The sequence below is a fragment of the Saimiri boliviensis genome, chromosome 6 (genome assembly GCF_048565385.1).
Source record: "Saimiri boliviensis isolate mSaiBol1 chromosome 6, mSaiBol1.pri, whole genome shotgun sequence".
NCBI classification, from domain to species: Eukaryota; Metazoa; Chordata; class Mammalia; order Primates; family Cebidae; genus Saimiri; species Saimiri boliviensis.
The window spans coordinates 117067116-117088479 of NC_133454.1; the positions used below are offsets into that span (position 1 = coordinate 117067116).

At 52.0% G+C, this 21364-nt stretch overlaps 2 protein-coding genes and 1 non-coding gene across 4 annotated transcripts in view; 1 reads left to right on the top strand and 2 right to left on the bottom strand.

The window, feature by feature from the left end:
• Positions 1 to 288: 288 nt before the first annotated feature.
• SSRP1 (structure specific recognition protein 1) lies at positions 289 to 10399 on the bottom strand. 2 transcript variants are annotated; one of them, XM_010334642.3, is made up of 17 exons: positions 10233 to 10399; positions 9586 to 9758; positions 8986 to 9171; positions 7647 to 7752; positions 7167 to 7357; positions 6832 to 7062; positions 6590 to 6693; positions 6358 to 6486; positions 5906 to 6127; positions 5114 to 5186; positions 4551 to 4689; positions 4353 to 4398; positions 2555 to 2684; positions 1943 to 2113; positions 1665 to 1753; positions 979 to 1165; positions 289 to 782 (listed from the first exon to the last, which is right to left on the bottom strand). In XM_010334642.3, the coding sequence occupies exons 2-17, from the start codon at positions 9637 to 9639 to the stop codon at positions 711 to 713; spliced, it is 2130 nt and encodes a 709-aa protein (XP_010332944.3). In that variant the 5' UTR covers positions 9640 to 9758; positions 10233 to 10399; the 3' UTR covers positions 289 to 710. The 2 variants fall into 2 exon arrangements, with proteins under 2 accessions (XP_010332944.3, XP_074257578.1); XM_074401477.1 differs by having other exon boundaries at positions 9586 to 9678; positions 10233 to 10312.
• LOC120364843 (small nucleolar RNA U13) lies at positions 3113 to 3216 on the bottom strand. Its single transcript, XR_005579980.1, has one exon. It is a non-coding gene; the product is annotated as a small nucleolar RNA U13 (small nucleolar RNA).
• A 76-nt stretch (positions 10400 to 10475) lies between the features above and the next one.
• The window catches only part of P2RX3 (purinergic receptor P2X 3), a 34899-nt gene continuing 24010 nt past the window's right edge, over positions 10476 to 21364 (top strand). The window contains exons 1-4 of the mRNA XM_003920107.4: positions 10476 to 10597; positions 12519 to 12706; positions 20536 to 20671; positions 21102 to 21173. Of these exons, the coding sequence (XP_003920156.1) occupies positions 12588 to 12706; positions 20536 to 20671; positions 21102 to 21173 (327 nt within the window). The 5' untranslated portion in view covers positions 10476 to 10597; positions 12519 to 12587. The remainder of the gene's footprint in view (positions 10598 to 12518; positions 12707 to 20535; positions 20672 to 21101; positions 21174 to 21364) is intronic.

Here is a 21364-nt window from a genome sequence, read left to right on the forward strand (position 1 = left end):
TTAAGGATGCAGCCAAGAGCTGCCTCCCCCTAGCTTGGCTAATGGAGTGTAACTGAGAGAGACTTCCTAATCGGATCAGCTGTCATTTCTAGACTCTCAGGTGGCCCATCCTGGCAGAAGAGGGTGAAAACCAATGCTTGTCCAGCCGGGAACAGACCATGATGTACCTGGAGACTTGCTTCCCAGCTGGCCAGGAAGCCTCTGCCCAATCTGGGCAGAGCAGTAACCACCACCTTAATAAAAGTGGGAGCAATGCACCAGGGCTACAAAGAAAGCAGAAGGACACTGTTTCCAAAGTCAGTTCCCTTTATTAAATGATTTTCACAGACCAGAAATACAAAATAAAAGTAGAAATAGGCCCCCGGTAGGAGCTACAGGCCTGGCCTCACATGACCTCTGCTGCAGCAACTTGAACAGGACAAGCAGCAGCTACATCCTTAAGGTCAGGAAAGTAAGATGAGGATTTGGATCCTGCATTGCCCTGCCTCCCACCCTCTCTCTCCCCAAATAATAAACAGCCATCCTTGGGAAGCAGCAGAGTTAAGACATCTCCCCACTGCCCTAGTGACATACACACCAGCAGGAGAGCGTGTTCAGATGGCACAGAATCCAGGGACTACATTTCATGAGGAGAAACTGGTACCAAAATATGGGTGGGGAGTCGGGGGTTGTGAGAAGGCGAGCGCAAAGAGGAGAACCTTCCTCCGTTTCTACTCATCGGATCCTGACGCGGAGTCTTCTGAGCTGGGGGGAGTACTGGCTAGTTCTTCTTCTTCAGAGTCCTGAAAACCAAAGGTGTCTTAAGGGAAAAGGTGGGGGCCCCAGCCACTCTTCAGTGAAGGGCCCGCAATTCCCCACCACCCCCCAGCTGCAGCACCCACCCTCACAACCTCAGAATTCCACCATCCACTCCAACTCAGTACTCTTACAGACCAACCCCACGCAGACGCACACGCCCCTCCCACGTTCCTGCCGCACCTCGCTCCGCCTCCTCTTCTTTTTGCTCTTGTTCTCTCCGGAAGAGCTCTCATCACTAGACACAAACTCTTTGCTTTTGAAGCTCTCGCTTAGCTGCCTTGGTGACGACTTGGATGATGAGCCCCTAGAGGGCGTGGACTTCTTTTCCAACTTTACCTTTACTTTCTTCTTCTTCTTTGACTTGTCCCTGTTTTGGCAAGAGGGAAGAGGAGCTGGGTCTTCAGGTCCCCTCACTCTCACCATGGCCGAACCTCTCCCAGCTTCAACAAGGCCTTTCCCGATCCCAGCCACACCACCCATTTCACTCTGAACATAAATAGCCGTGTCAGCCTGAAGGGCACCAAGGGAGAATATCATGCGTACACCAGAAGGATCAGAGGGCACAGCCTAAAGCAGCCCCATATGCAAAGCCTACTTGACATTTCTTGCTTTACTTTTTAAATTTCATGTGAATTGTGTATTGCACTCCATAACAGTATTTTTTTTTTCAATCCCCCATACCTTCAAATAAAATGGTCCAGGAAAATGGGCCATTTTTCCCCAGTGACCTGAATGCCCTATCGTACCACCCGATACTTGGGCAACGGCCTATCCAGGTTTGAGAAGCACTACCTAAATCAGCCTGTAAAAAAAAAAATATATCTGCCACCAAAATCAAGTTACTGGTCCATGTTCTTGATACTCACCTCTTAGAAGACTCGCCTCGGCCACCTTCATATTCCTTCATGGCTTTTTCATATTCCCTCCTGGCATCCTCAGCCTTGCGATCCCACTCCTGTCTCACAAACACAGAAAAAAACAGCGAAGAATAAGACCTCTCCTCTCTCCCCTGATACAGGCAAAATCAATACAGAAAGTCCCACCAGTGGCTCCTGCTGCTCCCCGTCTCGTGAGACTCACCACCCCAAGAGAGCACCTCTCGCCAGCCCATGAGATGCATCGCCCCTCCTCTGCTGCCGCTCACCTCTTTCTTCTCTTTGGACATTCCCTTCCAGATCTCGCCGGCCTTCTTGGAAAGATCCGTGATACTGATGCCAGGATGGTCTGACTTGATCTTCTCTCGGCTGGCATTGAGCCACAGCATATAGGCAGACATGGGCCTCTTGGGGGCATTGGGGTCTTTGCCCTTCTTCACCTGCATTAAGAACCCAAATGCCTTCAGCAATTTCCCATAGAACCCATACATTTTCCCAAAGAAATTATTTAGATCACCTAACCTGGAGAAAACGTAGAGGACTAAAGAGCATCAAGCTAGATGAGAGCTTGCTAAAGGCAAGGATAGTATCCCCTTCCTCTCTGCAACTCAGTGCTTAGCTTACCAGGGGCCCCCTTTCCTCTGGGCTCCTGGGACAGAAGCCCATCTCCTAATTCAAATCTTCCAGAAGCTTAATAATCTCAGGGCTAGTGAGAAAAATTTCCAAGAAAATACCCCTCAAGGCTATAATCACTGGCTACAAAAAACAGCCCCAAGGAAGACCAATGAACAGGTTCCTACTGGTGGTGGACAGGAAAAGGTAAAGCGAATGCCCCCCGCCCCTGCACACCGCACATGACCCCTCCCATCTAGAGTCTGCACCTCCACGGGCTTCTTTCGGCTCTTGCGGTCCTTGGCCATCTTGGCCTTTTTGAGCTGTTTCCGCTTTTTCTCATCCCGGTCACTGTCACCCTCATTACTGGAGGAGCTGGCAGAGGCGTTGCTGTCAAACCTGCCAGAGGGCAAGCCAGGCTTAGACTTGAGGAGGGAGGACAGGACCCCACGGCCTCAGGACAGGAGGAAAACAAATCCAAAGATACCCACCCAAAAGGGGCAAGGGAGGAAGGCCAGAGGACAGCGTCCACCACCCATCCCCAATGCTGCTTCCTCCCTTTCACTGAGGTGGTGTCAACCATGCTCTCTCCGGACCCAGCCACGGCAATGGCTTACTTGATGAATTAATTAACGAAAAGCAAATTAATCACTGGGCTTCAGCTGCTCTCCCTGGGCATGGCCAAACCGGTTCCATGTCCATCCCCAGGACCCCACAGGCAGAAACACTGCCTCATTCTTGCCTGGAACGTGGCCCAAATCCACTTTACCACTTCCTTTGCAGCAATCGTTTTAATCTACCCTATAGTCTTTTGTCTTTTTTCCCCTTGGCAGATGGGTAATGCGCCGAGGTCATAACAAGGCTGGAGGATGGCATGCTTCACACACGCACGTGAACACCCAACCATCATGTTTATGAACTACGAGAGGATCGGCCCCTACGGTCTTTTCTGATAAAAAATAATCAGTTACTACAGAAAGAGGAAAACCAACTTCAGTTCAACCCAGTACAGACCCCTGTAACTAAGCGTTATTTGATGTATGTGAAACTTCTCAAAAATGGAACTACCGTACATCTGTATGCTGCTGGACAGTTTTCAAGGCACTCTTGCAAGTATTTGCTCATTAAATTTTCAGAAGCATGTGGCAAGCTGAACTAGTGGACCCCTGCTGGGTATTTTTTTTTTTTTTTTTTTTTTTTGCTGGCTGATAATTCTTTTGCAATCCTTCTGGATTAAGAGAGCAGACTCCCAATATTCTGTTGGGAACCACCAGAGTAGGGGCAACCCCACTCAGAAAGGGCTCACCCCAACCACAGGCTCTAAGGGTGGGCACTTGGCCTATTTCTGGCCCATCAGAGCCTTGTCCATCCTAATAACCAGACTAGGAAGAGGCGGGTAACCACTCTGTTCACTACGCTGTTCACCAAAAGAGGCACTTCTAGTGTTGTTTTAAAGCAGTAGGATTAAGCCTACCCTCAGCTTCTGAGAGTCGCTGGGCACCCCGTGGCGCAAACCGATTTTGAATTAAGGAAATCGGAAGAAATAGGTTTGAGTGCCTGAATCCGATGGTGTCAGAAGCCCCACCCTCTGCAGTAACATGAACTTATGAAATTCCCTTTTATACGTTCCCTTTTAAAGTGAGAGTGAGTCACATTTCTAACACTGCTAATAAAAAGTCTTAACCAATTCTGCAGGGGAACCAATGCATTTCTACCAATGAGGAAATTGAGATTCAATGACTTACTCGACAACATCCAACAAGGAAATGGCAAGCATCTGTTCTCATTCCCATTCTCTCCTCATCCAAGTACTAACCAACCACAACCGGCACATGCAGGGTAGTATGGCCATAGATCCCACTAGGCTTTTCTGACTTCAAAATATGCCTTGCACTTACAAAGCCCTTGACAATTTCCAAAACGTTTTCATGTATCACCTCATTGGAGGCCACTCTCCCATTCTGGGTCAGCAGCTAATGCTGGGACACAAGGAATGTCCAGAAATCTTCTGGTCCTTTAAGCCTATGGGTCACCACCTTATCCCCACAAGGTACCACCAAAACTCACTCCTCTGCCACATCTTCCTCCTCTTCACCTGGGTTGAATGACTCATCTGAAAAAGGACACAGGATGCATCAGCTTCTGAACCAATGGAAATCCCACCCCCTCACCCAGGCACCCAGCTCTGGCTCAAGGGCGACTCCAGCCGGGGCCACAGCGAGGAGCGTCTGACCATCCCCGTGCTCAGCACAGAGGCTAACACACCAGTTTCTTCTCCCGAGTCATCGCTGCTGTCATTGGCATTCTCCTCCCGGATCTTGCCCTCCTCCTTCATCCTCTCCAAGTAGGCATCATGCTGGTCCTCATCAGAGTCAGCATATTCATCGTAGCTTGGGTTCATGCCCTAGCCAGGGAAGGGTTGAGAGTGGGGCCAACTCACCCTCAAGCCCGAAACCCTGCACACTCAAAAGCACATCCCCATGCCTGTCAAGTCAGAGCAACAGCGCCCAGAAGGCCTGGGGCTGGATTGTCCACACACAGCCAACGTGCAGGGCCTACGCCCGAGTACTTCCTGCGAACTGGGTTAGTCCAAGCCCCAAGCCCCTCCCTCCCCCAGCCCCACTGGGGGCTCCTGAGGGGCTGCATAGACTGGTCTAAGGTCATGCAGAGGAAACCTGCACCAGGAGGGGGAAAGGGTCACACGCACCTCTTTTTTCTATAAGGGTAAGAAGAGAAGAGAGAGTGAAAAAGAAGCCGGAAAAATCTCCACCCCTTTCTCCCCTACAGAAAGAGCAGGAGACGGTCTCATCCTCCCCCCGCAGAAGTACCTCTTTCAATCCTCGGTTTTTGATGTTGAGCTTTTTCGCATTGACAAAATCAAACAGTTTCCCATACTCCTCCCTGTGAGGGGACATGCACCATGTTACCAGACAGGTAGGGCCAACACAGGGGCGAGCTAAACAACGTTCTGATTCCCATGAGTTGGGGAGACTGTGGAGCCGGGAGCCCTTGACCACGCTACCCAACCCACAGCTTAGAAACCCCCGGAGGACAGCAGTAAGGCAGAGCCAGACATGAGTCCTGAAAGAGAAACCTGAATGGCTTTGAAGAGCTCTGGGAAAGAAAAGGCAGGGAGGGGTGTGCACCTACAAGCTCAAAGCAGAGCAGGTGTGGGGGCGGGGATGTTGGCACCCTTTTTCATACTTGACAAGGTTGATATGAGGATTACACGTGAAGATGCTTATAAAACGTTTAGTGCACAGTGAGCACTCAGTAAGCATTAGCTGCCATGTTCTCGGGCACAAAGCTCATTCCAGGAAGGACAGAGATAGCATTTCCATCATGGCAGGGAGTGGAGGAGAAAAGAGGTCAGGAGTGAAGACATACAGCTTTCAGAATATGGATTTTTTTTTTTTTTTTTTTTTTTTTTTAACAACCAGAAAGAAAGCAATGGAGAGGCTTCTAAAGTCTGAGCACTCCAGGGAAAAAGACCAAATCCTGATGTAGCAAAAGAAAACTTCTGCTCTAGGGTTGGAGAGTGCCCCAGACCATGCCAGGCTCCCTGATCAAAGCTGGTTCAGGACCAGGATGCCCAGGAAGTGACGGGCAGACGTTCTCACCTCTCAATGCTGCTGAAGGTATACTGAGTGCCCTGCTTGGTCTCAATTTCAAAGTCAAAGGAACGAGTCGTTGTGGTACCACGAGCAAAGTTGACAAAGGAGATCTCATCAAAGCGGATGTGCACAGGTGGCTTGTGGACATAGATGAAGCCCCGCTCCAGCGGGTAGAGCAGTCCTGAGCTGGCCTTATAGGAGCAGGTGATGCACTGGGCCCCTGAGTGCCTGACGGAGGGTGCAGGAAGCCTGGTTAGTGCCAACCTCAGCAGAGACAAAGGGCACATCTAACAGAGGCGACATGTGTGCTCATGTCCTTGACTAAGTAAACCTCACTGAGCTGTGTGGATGGAGGCACTAACACCTGTCATGACACAAGGTCCCATCTCAGGGGGGTTTACCAAGGAGACACGGCATCTCCATACCCAGCCAGGCCAGGGTCCCAGGCCCACACTCACCCTTGGAAGTTGCCTGGCACCGTGATCTTGCGGTTCACCAGTGCCTTCATGACCCGGCTGACCATCTCATAGAGGGATCCTGACATGTTCTTGGTGAGCCGACCCTCAAAGCGCTTCTCCACTTCTTCCCTACAAAGACAGCAAAGGTGAGGTCACAGCACTACTGCCTGCTAATGGCACACCTGTCTCCTGCCTGGACAGTGGCAGAAAGAGAGTCCTGGGAGACACTCACTCATTCATGTTCAGAGTCAATGAAATGTCCTCGTCCTTGGAGAAGAGGAGGATCAGGAAGTGGTAGCGGGTTTGGCCTTGCTTGATTGGGGGATCCAGGCTGATCTAGTAAGGAAGAGCACCAATTGACACTCTACAACAATTTGAAACTAACCAACATAGAATTCTGCACACCAGTGAGATCCGTCTCCTAAACACTTAGCAAAAAACCAGGATTATGCAGCCATCGGGGTTTCTGCTTACCACAAAGAACATCTGGCGCTGGTCCTTGTGGGGCAATAGAAACAGCCGCAGTACCGTGGTGTAGGGGATCTTGTAGTCAAAGGTCTTGCCATGCAGGTGCAGAAAGGTAGGGTAGATCCGAATGTCGTAACGACCGCGAGGAGTCAGACACTGCAGCTCCCGGAAGATGCAGATGGCATCTCCCGTGGCCTGGATCACATCCGCCTTCGACAACACATTCTGGGCAAAGGCCTACGAAAAGTACACACTGGTGACCAGGCAGCGGGCCCCGCTTCCAGGCCAGCCAACGCCTGCTCAGCACCACCTGCTGCCAGGGCAGCCAGGGGAAGCCTCACCTCAACAGGGTCCACACCGTCCTCCTGGGTGGGAGGGACGTAGAAGCGCACCTCCATGAGAGACACCTCTGCGTCGTCGTTCTGGTGGAATTCCAGGGTCACCTCATTCTTGCCCGTGGTGCACTGGGACACGTTGCTGAGGGGTATCTCAAAGACTGGCTGGTCACCAATATCAAAGGAAAGCAGCTGCCCTGTGAGGAAAGGGCTTATCAAGCCGCAGGCTCCCCTGCATAAGCAACATTCCCACCAACCGGAGGTCCAGAGAGACGGGAAACCAGGGCAAGTCTGTTCACACTGTAACCCCAGCCCCAGGCACAGTGCCCAGTACACTGTAGGTACCCAATAATCAGTACTCATGATGAACAGGCAAACAGATAGGAAACCAGAGACACTGGCAGAGGGAAAGGAGCAGAACAAGTCAAAGGCTGACACCCTTCACCCTATTTTCTTCCCCAAACCTCAGTCCTCCCCAGGACTCACCACCAAATTTCACTGTCCCCCAGTTCCAGCCCTTCACACAAAGGTCCTTCTCCATTAGCTCAAGGCGATAGTGAGTTTTGAAGAAATCAGAGAGTTTCTCAAACTCCTGTGGGTGGAGGGAAGAAAGCCCAATCTCAGTAAACCCTGGTGGCCTTAACACAGACTTGAATGTCCTGCGATGATCTATTTCTGAGAAACTGCCCCAAAATAGGCTTTATGAGAAACCCATGCTGACTAAGCAACCCAGCCCTAACACTGTTTAAAAGACTGTTGAGGCCCAACGTGGTAGCTCACACCTGTAATCCCAGCATTTTGGGAGGCCGAGGTGGGTGGATCACCTGAGGTCGGGAGTTCTAGACCACCCTGACCAACATGGAGAAACCCCATCTCTACTAAAAATACAAAATTAGCTGGGCGTGGTGGTGGGCACCTGTAAATCCCAGCTACTTGGGAGGCTGAGGCAGGAGAATCGCTTAAGCCCGGGAGGTGGAGGTTGCAGTGAGCTGAAATCACACCATTGCACTTCAGCCTGGGCAACAAGAGCAAAACTCCTTTTCAAAAAAAAAGATTGTTCAAAGAGGTTGCTTCTGGCCATTGGATCTGACATTTCTGGTTATGGGCTTCACAGTGCCATCTGACTTTATACAAACTTTGTATAGGTATTACTTTAGTGAAAGTAGAAATTCAAATCAAATAAAGCCTTTAACTCAAGCAGCTCAAAATGAAAAACAAAACCCACACTTCATCAAGCCGGCCACGTGCAATGGCTCATGCCTGTAACCTCAACCCTGTGGGAGGCCAACATGGGCCATCCCTTGAGTCTGAGAGCTCAAGACCAGACTGGGTAATGTGGTGAAATCCCATTTCTACCAAAAATTGTGAAAAAATAGTTGGGCATAGTGGCATGCGCCTGCGGTACCAGATACTCAGGAGGCTGAGGTGGAAGGACTGCTCAAGCCCAGGAGGCAGAGGCTGCAGGGAGCCGAGATTACACCACTGCACTCCAGCCTGGGCAACAGAGCAAGACCCTGTCACAAAAAATAACACAAAAGACATAAAGCCAAGATTCTGAACCTTGATAAAAAGCCACAGGGGGAAACTACTATCTAAATCAAGACAGAAGAAAACCTTCTGGAGTCAAGGTGCACAAATGTTCACAAGACTTCAACACTCAAGGGTGAACACCAATTGCCTGATGGCCTCACAGCCCTGCTCTGAGGAGCCCAAACTAGCAAATCACAGGGTTACATGAGGAAAGAATTTCAAGTCTCTAGATTAAAACAAGATGACGCAGTAAAAAAGGGGTTTGTAGGGGGTTTATAGCCAAGGGACATCTCACCGATTCTCGGAAGCCATCGTACTTGTAGACATGGCCATTCTTTGTAAGCAGTTTAAGTCCATGTCCCAGAGCTACACGGCGCCAGATGCCTTCTGTTAGCTCTCCAGCCTGGATGTTGTCCACTTTGCCGGTCTTGCTATTCTTGAAGATGATACCCTGGCGGCTCAACCTCAGCCGACCATCATTCTGTAAGAAAAGCAGGCTCAGATGCATGCGGACAGTACAAAGCGTGTCCTGGGTACAGTTCTACCCAACACACATTCCAGCTGCAAGGGGGCTGGCCAGATGACCAATGCGGGAGCCACAGCTGAGGAGGCTAAGGAGTCTGTGTGCTCAACCTGGCTCCGGTACCTAGATCCCTTACAGGTTCTCAGTTTCCTCATTTGTAAAACAGGAATTGGGGACTGAACAGCATATACGGTCCCTATAACTCCCGAGACCATCTCTCTATTGCCTTGTGTTGGGGGAAATACTAGGAACACATTATACTGAGTCTTCTTTTTCCAAAATAACATTCCCAAAGCAAGCTCTCGTTAACGGACAAAAACTCTACCCTCCTTCCTTCTCTCTACTCGTATCAACTGTGCGAGCCGTTCTCACCATGGAGCCTTTCACCTCCTGATAGACGTCGTTGAACTCCAGTGTCTCTGCCATGTCGACCCCTGCCTGTGGTGGTCTGGGCAGAGCCCTAGGCTGCACAAGGGAAAGCGAGTCAACTGGGAGCTGGGCCCCGACTCCTGAGTGTGTGTGCGGATGCTCAGCAGGTAGGGAATCTGAATTCAAGAGGAAGACAGATAAGCATGAAAGACACCACCTCGCTGTGCTGGCCGATGAAGCCAGGTGGCAACCCCCATCTGCGCCTGGGATGATTTCCGCTGCCTGGGAACCCATAGGCGGGCGCTGCAGTGCCCGAGGTCCAGGCCCAGGCCCAGGTGGAGAATCGGGCCTGGAATAGCGCTGACATCCAACCCTACACCCACTCTGGCCGCTCCAGCGGGAGCCATGGCAACGAGCAGCGGAACCCCAGGGTCTGCCCGGAGCCCGCACCTCGCACGCGCCCCAACACAGCTCAGAGTACAGGGTTTCCCTCGCACCGTTCCCACCACCCCCAGACCCACGGTTCACCCCCGCCCTACAGAATGGATTCGCCCGCTCCCGCGGTTTCGAATGCGGAATGGTCCATGTCGAGCGTCCCGCGGGGGAGAGGGCCCGTGCCTTTCTGGGACCGGGGGACGACCACCACCTACCTACTCAGGCTGCAACCTCGCGAGGGCCCGGGCGTGGGAGGTGGGCGCGCTGGGGGGACACGGCGGGGCGGGGGGCGGGGGTTGGGAGGGGGGGACACCGGGGAAGCTTTTCCCGCGTGCGCGGCCCCGCGTCCCGCCACCGGAAGCCGAGCACATGCCACAGAGAGGACGAGCTGGCTAGAGAGACGCGAGCCCGGCCCGCCTGCGAGACGGTCGCGTAGAGCGTCGGCGACTCTGGAGGACCTGAGGGAAGGGTGGTTGAAGTCTCTCTCACCCGGCTGTAATCTGCCTCGAAAATGTGTGTAGGGCTCTTTAGAAACTACGGACGCTTCTTCAGTGGAGACTGGATACTAAAGAGAAATTGTGTAATTTTATTGTATCAGATTTAGTACAGGGGTGGGGGTGGGGGGTGTGTACTGGAAAGATGCGTGCCCCTCTGCAAAATAGTTTGTGTGTCATGGAAAGGAGTCTGTGGGACAAGAAGAAAAGTATTTAAGAAATGTGGAAAGAAAGAACCTCTCCCGCTGGCTGGGAAGAGAATGCAGGTGTTGGCGTCATCGTAAGTGCCCTGCTTTCTGGCTGGACTGTCAAGTTCACTGTCTATACCCAAAATCTTCACATCCCTAACCGCAATTTATAGGTTCCCCCAAGAGGCTGGCAAATGGCAGTATCCAGTTCAGGTCCTGGTGTCAGATTCACCTCGGAGCCGGAACCGATTTGAAACTACATCATCCTGGGGTTGCGGAAGCCAGGCCTCCTCCTAGACCCAGAGTGCATTTTGCAACATCAGAGAAAACCAGACCTGGAAAAGATGCTTTAGTTTTTCTACCCCAATCTCGTTTTACGGATGGGAAAACTGAGATCCAAAGGAGCTTGAGTTGTCCAGGGTCTCAGTGACTTGGCAAGAAAGCCAGGACCCAGACCTCCTTAACACCACCAGTCCGGTTCTCTTCTGTCGTAATCACATGTTCAGAATGATTGATGATGTGTCCTGTATGAAGACATTAGTACAGAATATGTAAATTCGAGATTCCCCTGACAATCAGTACACCAGCTTGCTAACTCAATCCTGGGGTAAGAGACAACAGGAATACACCCTTCCCCACTGAACTAATAGCTTTAACCTCTGAGTAGTGGCTATTCCAGCACTGTCTAGCAAGAGAAATTCAACTGGGTTTAATAAATAGATATTGAGGGCCTATTACTAACTTAGCACACTTCTTGGATTTGAGGAAACTTGAACAAGGTGAAAACATATCCGGCCGGGCACAGTGGCTCACACTTGTAGTCCCAGCACTTTGGAAGGCTAAGGTGGGCAGATCACTTGTCAGGAATTCGAGACCAGCCTGGCCAGCATGATGAAACTCCCATCTCTACCAAAAATACAAAAATTAGCCGGGCGCAGTGGTGGGTGCCTATAATCCCAGCTACTTAGGTGGCTGAGGCACGAGATTTGCTTGAACCCAGGAGGGAGAGGTTGCAGTGAGCTAAGATTGCGCCACTGCACTCCAGCCTGGGTGACAGAGTAACACTCTGTCTCAAAAGAAAGAAAAGAAAAGTAAAGTAAAGAAAAAAAGAAAGAGAAAAAGGAAAAGAAAGATTGTTTTCAGGAAAACATAATCTAACAAAGATTTGGATAAATAAACTGACAGTTAAAAAAGAAGTGCTAACTGCTACGCGACAGGTAGAGCTTCAGCCATTACCAACTGGAGTTAGAAATCTGTGACTCTTTACTCATCACACCCCAGAAGTCCCAGAAAAACTTTCAAGAGCCCCTCTCCCCTGATCCATGCCATTGGGGGCAACTCAGGAAAGGAAGGGACGGCTGCAGAACAGGGTGGAATTTGTCCGACACTCAGGAATGAAGGGGTCCTCAGCTCCGTCAGGCTATTAGGTGACTGGGGGATGGGGCATTGCAAGGGGCTTTAGAGAGAGTGTGAGCAGCTGGTGAGCTGGGATGAGGATGCTGCAGAAGAGAACGAAACAGAAACAGTAGACAGAGTGCAGATAAAACATGAGTCCCAGAGGGCTCCAGCCAGCTACATCCCAGGCAATCAGGAGCCCAGGATTGGAGACCCCACCCCTGCTGTGACATCACAGGGGAGTGGGGTGGAGACGAACAAAAAGGGGGTCGCCCTCCCTGGTCCTGGCCTCTTGGAAGCCCGAGTATCAAGAGCAGAGAGGACCTGACTAGGGTTGCTTGGATTAAAGGGACAGGCGCCCCATTCCTCCCACCCCTTTAAGCCGCCCCCTCCAGGCCGTGATCTCTGTCTCCCTGTCCTGTAGAAACTCCCTCTCCTGAGGCCACCACTGGGCCCCCATCCGAGTGTCCCCTGACCTCAGCACTCTCTCAGCATGAACTGCATATCCGACTTCTTCACCTATGAGACCACCAAGTCAGTGGTGGTGAAGAGCTGGACCATCGGGATCATCAACCGAGTCGTTCAGCTTCTGATCATCTCCTACTTTGTGGGGTGAGTGTGTGGCCCTTCAGGTCTCTGGCGGGGCGGGTCACCTGGCGTCCTGTCTTTGTCCTCCTGCCTCAGTACCACCCTCCAGCTTCCTGAGCTCCTTTCTTCTGTGGAGCTGAGTCCTAAAGACTGACCCCCGCCACCCCCACCCAGGATCTGAATTCACCTGGATGAATTCTTCTCCCAGTTCATCCTCTGGAGTTCAGCGTGGTTTCAAGACACACACTCAGAGGAGTAGGGTCCCTGCCCTGGCACTGCCCTCCACCAAGGGAGGTCTCGGGAGCACTATCTCCACCCTCCCTGCTCTCATCTCTCCAAGCAGAGAGCAGGCAGACCCCCTCCCACATCTTCGCATTCCCTTCAGCCAACTCTTTTGGGTCTCAAAAAGACAAGACGCCACAGGAAGGGGGAAGGGAAGGCACTGAGACAGGGGAGTGGTGGCAGGTCGGTCAAGTTGGTGGCCGGGAGGGAAAGAGGAAGCCGGATCCGTTTGAGAATGAGGACTTTCCTTCTGGCGTGGATGGGCAAGATGGTGAGAGAGAGAGAAGGGCAAGGGAGAAGCCCTCTTCTCTTGGACTGGAGGACAAAGAGGAACTACCCCTTGATGAGGAAACAAACACAGGTCCAAGGGAAGAGTGGCCAAGGAGAGAAGTAGCTTTTCTGAACATAATGCGGCTCCCTCCCTAGGAGTCCAGGAATGCTCCCCTTCATCAAAAAGTCTTACGTTCCCTACCTCTGCCTTTCCCTGCGCCATGTAACCCATCTTAGGAGTTGCTTAAGAGCCGGGAAGGTGCAGCCATCCCCCTCGGCCCCCACTGCCTGGAAGTACACACCTACATACACACACACACACACACACACACACACACACACACACACACAGAGCTGTGGAGCAGACAATGGCTGGGAAAGAATGCAGGTCCTATCCTTCTTGAGTTCATTTCCACACACTGGGGGGCACCAGGAAATACAGGCAGAAACCTCCAAGGTTTTCTTTCCTGGCATGCGGCTCTCCAGTCTCACCCTGTTCTTTGAGACAATGGGTCTGTGTATTCCAGGCAGCAAGCCGCTGACTGTCAGGAATTAGTTCAAGCAGGTCAAAGGAGAATCCTGTGTGCCTCTGGGCTGAAGCTGCCTGCAGCCGGCTTGCCTGAAAAGTTCAAGTTTCTGTGAGGGTATGGAGGGAAAGGTGGCTAGATGTGACTTCTTAGGTGATTTTCTGGCTCTGTGTGCTGGGCGTGAGCTGGCCGGCTTCAGCGGGCAGGTGTTGTGAAAAGCCTGCACCATCCAGTGCTCCTTTGGGAGATTTTCGAAAAGGGATGCAAGCTTCGCGATAGGATTAAATGGCCTTGGAGTTTCCTTCCAATGTTGAGGTTTTCTAAGATATGAGGTTTGCAAATGTTCACTGTCTGCATCTCCAGAGCTTGGCTCGCAGTTGGTTCTTAAATGTTCTGTGTTCACGTGTATATTCAATGCTGTGGTTGTTTATAGCCACAAGATGGTATGTTGGCCCAGGTGAGTGCAAAAGCTGGCTCAGCACATTCCCCATCTGGCCTGGCTCCATTGGCTCCAGGCAGGGAGACTGATGGGGGATACAGAATGGGCTCCTAGACCAGACTACTCAGCCCCCACTGCCCTTGTCTGTCTCTCATCATGATCAGATCGAATCCTCCAGTTCTCAGGGCTGGAGCCCAGCCTGCTGGAGCGAGCCCGCGAAGCTCTTTGGCGTCTTAATTTCCAACCCCATCCATCTCCAAGCCTGACAGCTCCCCATGGGACAGTGCCTTCCAGTTACATCAGCGCCCTCTGCAGCCCAGCCCCCTGACCTGAGTCCCATCTCCGCGTATGTGAACCCAGGCACATTGTGACTTCATGAATCCACCATCATTAATTTAGCCAAAACGCACCAGCATCTCTGCATGCCAGGCACTGAGGACCGAGGACGGAATGATGGGCAAAAGCAGATGGGGTCTTCACCTCGTGGGGCTGACAGTGGGAGGCAAGAGATGGACATGCATCTGATGAGCTCCACAAATGTGAAATGTCAACCGTGGCTTGGAGGTGCACAGTTATAGGAGAGCCACTTCTGTGAAGGTGTTTGGCCTGGTCAGGGAATAAGGGAAAGCTTTCTGGCGATGCGACATTTTAGCCGAGACCCGAAGGACAAGTAGGAGCAAACCAAATGAAAGAGCGAAGGAAGAGCGTTCAGGGCAGAGAAACCTCCCTCTGCAAAGGGAAGGAGCCTAGCGAATAGAGGAAAGAAAAGAAGCTCCTTGTGGCTGGAGCCAAGGGCAGCAATGAGGGGGATGTACAGTGGCTGGGAACATAAACAGGGGCCGGACCTCGGACATCCGTAGAGAGCTTTGGTTTTTACAGGAGATGAATAAACAGAAGCCACAGAAGCATTTTAACCCGTGTGTGTGTGTGTGTGTGTGTGTGTGTGTGTGCACCTGTGTGTGTGTACACGTGAGATTGAGAGAAAAAGAGAGACACACACAGACACGATAAGATCTGAGTTGGGAAGAGCACCCAGGCTGATGCACCCAGAAGTGGAGGGAGTAGGCGGGGGTGCAGGAAAGCCTTTTAAAAGGCGGCAAAGTCATAAGGAGAGAGGTGACAGTGGCTTGGACCCAATCGAATTTGAAAGGATCTTTAAGGCTACAGTGTTAGTATTTCACTGATAGTTCAATCTCTTCCCCATCATCCCAACCAGGTGGACAACCTAAACTATGCCTAACACGAGCCCATCATTTCTCTGAGGCCCTCGCAGCGACACGCTCTCACCCCCGGCCCCTGGCCTTAGCTGCCTGTCTGTGGTTGATACCACTTGGTCGCTGTTCTCCTTTACCCACTCCAGGGCACGCAGAGAGGCCTGGGCTTACCTGGAGCTTCTCACATCTTTTCTGGGCCCAGGTGGTAATCCCCAGGTGGTAATCCCACTCTTCTCTGTGGAGTGGGACTTCCTGAGAGCCCACCCCCTTTTTGGATCCTGTGGGGACCCAAGAAGTTGAAAGAAATCCCTGAGACCTGAGTCCCTGGAAGCAACAGCCTGTGCTTGGCCTGAGGTTGATTTCCAGGGCCTTCCTGGAGGAAGCTGCCTCCTTGCAAACCAGCGAGCCGGGGACTTCCAAGCCAGGATCGTTGGTGGCTGCTGGAGCCTCTGACCCCATCGCAGCCCTGTCCCTCTCACATACAAGGCCCGGTCCGCAAATTCACCATCTGTATGGCCCCAGGCTTTGGTTCGTAATACTCAGCCTCATTCCAGATTTTAGGTGGGAGTTCAATATACAAAGCAGGTAAAAGGGAGGTGCTGCTCTTGTTTAAAGAGAAGGGTCTAGAATCCCACCTTCTCAGCTCTCCACCCCATCCTCTTGGCCCAGGGTAGCACCCTGACGCACCTTGTCAGCACACTTAAGTGACAACTGACACACATATGGTGGGAAGAACGGTTGCGCTGTTGCATCTATTTTTTTTTATTTTTATTTTTATTTTTTTTTTGAGACAGAGTCTTGCTCTGTCCCTCAGACTGGAGTGCAGTGGCACAATCTCGGCTCACTGCAACCTCTGCCTCCTGGGGTCAAGCGATTCTCCTGCCTCAGTCTCCCAAGTAGCTGGGATTACAGGCATGTGCAACGATGCCTGGCTATTTTTTGTATTTTTAGTAGAGACAAGGTTTCCCCATGTCGGCCAGGCTGGTCTCAAACTCCTGACCTCAAGTCATCCACCCGCCTCGGCCTCCCAAAGTGCAGGGATTATAGATGTGAGCCACCGCACTCGGCCAGATGTCTCATCTGGACCACTCGGTCATCCAGGTCCAGACAGAGGAGTGACTCTCATTTCTGCCTGCCCTCTCCCCGCATGGGGAACATGGAACACTTGGTTAGAAGCCTGGCTCTGCCACCAACTAAGAGAGGGCCTCAGATGAGTGACTTTATGCCTCTAAATCTCAGTCCCTGTATCTGGAAAATGGATTCAGGAATACCTCCTCCCTGGGAGTTACAGGGAAGGGAGGTAACATATGTCAAGTGCCTTGCGGAGATGGTGACTCAGTAATAGATGGCAACTGTGACTATTTCACAGGAACCCCCATCACCCCTCCTCCTTTCCCTCTGCCCAGCTCACACCTTCCTAAGACCCCTCTCCTCCTCCCACACAGCAGCGTGCACTCTTCACACCCACTCCCCAGCCTCTTCCTTGACTCCCTGGGGGTGGATGGGAGGGTGCTGGGGCGCGGCTCTGGCCTCCCTCCTGCACTTCCCACCTGCCAAGGATCTGCCACACGCCTTCCGCTCTATAAATAATAAACCATAAATGCGAGAAGAAAATAGTCAGAGCAGCAGCAGAGTAAATGCCAAGAACTGAAGGCTCAGGCATGCCCTATCTCCCGAGCCCTGGCCTCCAGAGACAGACTCAGCCCCTCCACTCTGGAAATGAAGCATCCCCTTCTTTCCAGCTGCCTCAGTGACATCCTCAGTCCCCGCAGGGCCACTGAAATTCTTCCACTTGTTATTTAACTCAGAGAGAGAATTCTAATGTGGGCTCTCCGCCCCACGGGGCACAAGAAGGAGCCTTGAAGGAGGAGGAGGAGGAGGTAGGAGATTGGTTGATTGCTCCTCGGAGTCCTTGGCCCTTTCCTCCTGAGACTTTCCTAACCCAGGAGATGCTCTGGCTGGTGATGAAGCTGGAACCTGAAGGACAAGCCCAGGGTCCAGTTTAGGGGCCCAGCATGGCTTCACCTTGAGCTGGGACACAGCTGGAGACCTTCGAGTGAAGGGGCTGTGAGTGGTCTGGTGCAGGCTGTCTGGTTAGAGCCGACATACCGGCTGTGCATTCCTGGGCAAGTGAGCACACCCCTCTGCACCTCAGTGTCCTCATTCATGACATGAGGGTAATAACAAAGCTGTCTCAGTAAGAATGGAGTGAAAGCCTAGCCATTGCCGCATTGGTATTATATAATAATCATCTGAACTCGGCATCCGCAAATGTTCCTAGACTTTAAAGACGCAGGGCAGGGGCCTCAGAAAACCATTTCCTTAGGTCGACGCTGAGAAACGTATCTATTCTGTGGCTAGGCACACTGGGGCTTTGTTCCAGAAGGGTGTGTTTAGACTGCAGTTTGCACTCTGTAAATGTACAGCTGTGGCCAACAGCCATCTTCATTGGAAGCAGAGAGCCTGGGCCCCAGACCTCAGGCCCTTCACTCCAGAGGGCCCTGGGCCATGAGCTAATAATGCTCATTTGGATTTCCTGTGACAGGAAGGCTCCCTTCTCTTCTGCCAGGATGCAGTATGGCAGATGGGATTTCTACGTGAGGCATACTTCCTTATGAAATCTGAATGAAACCCCTCCCCTTCCAAAAAAAGAAGAAAAGAAAAGTGCTGAGAGATAAAGCAGCACCACAAAGCCCCATAGAAGGCGGTGTTCATAAGAGCATTTTACAAGCCTGCAAGTCACTGTAAGCGGTGCATTAATCAGGATGCCGCCCGCCCGCTGTAAAGCAGCAGCAGGAAAACAGGTAACGGGTTTGAAGCCATTTGTTGGTGCTGTGACTACACCCTTTCTCTCCCACTCAAGAGATCATTCCAAATTCAAGCCAGTAATACTACCAAAAAAATGATAGATCTGCGAGGGAGTAGGTATGATCATTAGCATGACACATAGTCATTCCACAGGTATAGGCATATCAGAATACTCACACTGTGCCCCGTGAATACATGAAATTAGTGCTTATCAATAATACATAGGGCTGGGCATGGTGGATCATGCCTGTAATCCCAGCACTTTGGGAAGCCAAGGCGGGCAGATCACTTGAAGCTAGGAATTCGAGACCAGCCTGACCAACATGGCAAAACCCTGTCTCTATTAAAAATACCGAAGTTAGCTGGGTGTGGTGGCACGCGCCTGTAATCCCAGCTACTCTGGAGGCTGAGGCATGAGAATCGCTTGAGCCCGGGAGGCAGAGGTTGCAGTGAGCTGAGATCGCGCCACTGCCTGGGTGACAGAGTGAGACTCTGTCTCAAATAATAATAATAAATAGTATTTGTCAAAATTTTAAATTTAAATTGGAATAAAAAGAAAAGATTCAAGCGAGCAAAGGAAGCCTCATTATGGGGATAACGCCAACCTCTCACTGAAAACTGAACCACTTGCAAATATCCGCGGTGTTTGCAGTACATAGGATTGTGGTGTCCAACCTACAAGTGACTGGGACAATCCCGCACCCACCCTGTACGTTCTGGGAGCTGCTGCTCTTTGCTTGTCCCAACAGTAGGGGACCCCAGAGGACCCCAACCTCCACCTGAGGGACGGGCCTCCTCTCAGCACCTGGCAGGTGAGCATCATGCTGTCCTGGAGTCTTCCCAGACGTGTGGCACACATCTGGTGACTTCCCACAGCAGCTGGTTCTGGGCTTGAAGTCCTCACCCACCTCCTTATAGAATCCTCAGGTCAGCCCAGCCCCTGCCTCTCCCGATTGCCAGCCTCTGACTCCCACAGCTTTCTCTTCTCTGGGCTGCACAGTCTCAACATCCTTCCATTCACCTTCAGCTGGTGTGGTTTCCCAACCTCGTGCCACCCTGGTTAGTTGCAGAAAATGCCCTCACCCAGCATTTCCAAAAGCCTGCTCCTCAGTTCCGTGAGAGGTCACCAGTATTTCTCCAAGACTGGCTCCTGTGGTCAAATAAGATTGGGAGACAGGGTGACAAAATGTAAGAGATGTAATTGCTTGTTTACATTGTATGTTTCTCAGGGGGAAGGGGGGCTGCATGGCATTTTCTAAACGTATTTGATGAGGTTTTCTCATCTGTCGAATGCGGACGGCGGGAGCATCCACCTCCCTCCCAGTGTGCCGTCAGGAACACATGCAACCTTGCCGAAGGCTGGAATGTGGTATGAAGTAAGGCTCAGCGGGGCTTAAGCCTTCAGGGCCGTGATTGGCGATTTCAAATGGAAAGGCAGGCAGCTTGTAGGAAAGCAGCGGCATGAGATGCTAGCAGGTATCTGCAGGCCCTTCTTGCCGAAGGCCAGGAAAGTCTGAGGGGGAAGGTAGGGATGGATGCAGGGAAAAGCCTCATCCACTTGGCCCCATAATGGCTTAAAGCTGCGGGGAGGAGCCAGTACAGGTAAATGACCACTGGGTGGCAGCACAATCCAAGGAATAAGATCAGAAGCCTCCCTCCCGCCTGCCCCAGCACCACCCCCCCTTCAACCCAACTCCTTCACCTGCCAAGTAAAAGCTCAGCCGCGGCCCCCTTCCTCCTCCGTCCTCATCTGACACCTGGGCAGTTGGATTCTGCCAAGCACCCAGCTCCCAAGCACCTTCACTGATTTGTTTACGGAACTACTTTGTGTTGGGTGCTTAGGGTACCGAGGCCCGAGGCCTGGGATCCTCTGTTCCTTCTGTCTCCTGGGTTCCTGCCAGAGAAGTGGCCCCCATCAGCAGCATGGAATGACTTTGAGCCATGCATTCTCAATGGGGCCATATGGCCCCCAAGGAGGTGAAAATTGGTTCTCACTCTTTTTATGCATAAAGCACAAATTTGCATACAGTACATAAGCAGATATCTGTGATATCAAAGTTTCATGGAGAAGGGGACCACTGGGGGGTGGGAAATGTCCAGAAAAGGCACCTGAGGGGTGGTAATGGGACAAAGGTGGAGAAACGCTATTCTAAGCCAACCAAGGGCTCACTCTAGGTCTCACACCTCCAGGAGGAACCACCTGCACACCCTGCCAGGTGTGTCCAAGTGTTGGCAGGAAGGTGGCCTCTCCCAGCTTGCCTGCTGGGTCTATGGACTTCTCTCTTTCTCTTCCTTTATGCGGGCCTGCCCCAGGTGGGTTTTCTTGCACGAGAAGGCATACCAGGTTCGAGACACAGCCATTGAGTCCTCGGTGGTGACCAAGGTGAAGGGCTTCGGACTCTACGCCAACAGAGTCATGGACGTGTCTGATTACGTGACGCCACCCCAGGTATGGTCCCCCTACCCAGAGAGGCAGGTGGAGGCCCCGACGCTGGGTAGGTTGGAGGGGAGAAAGCAGAGCAGAAAGAGTGCCAGTGGGATTCCCAAGCCAGAATCCACGATGTCAGTGATCCAGAGGACCTCTCCCCTAGCAGCTGAGAGCTGTGTGGGAGTTTGGACCTGCCATGCTAGGCATCAGGAAATCTGGGCTCCTCTGGGGCTCTGTCACGACTTGTACTGCAATCAAGGACAACACGGGGGAAGGAGGCCGTGTGGGTGGCTGCAGAGAGCCAGCTCTGCCCCTTACCAGCCCTGTGTCCTTGGCCACGTCACTAAACACGAGGCTCGGTTTCCTCATCTGTAGAGTGGGGATAGTAAACTGTGTCCCTGTCTCACAGATTTGGACTGTTGCATGTTTTTCTCTCCCTTCTCTTACCAAGGGCACCTCGGTCTTTGTCATCATCACCAAGATGATCGTTACTGAAAACCAGATGCAAGGATTCTGCCCAGAGGTGAGGGGAGGAGAGAGAGAGGCTGGAGGAAGCCGGTCAAGGCTGAAAACATTGGTGGGAGTGGGCGTCATGACAGGGAGGGGTGGGGTATAAGCAGAAGCCCCAAGGCTGACCTTGCTGCTGGGACTGGGGACCTCCACCCTTCTGAGGCTGCTGGTTGTGGAGAGGTCGTGGGAGCTGAGCAGCTCACC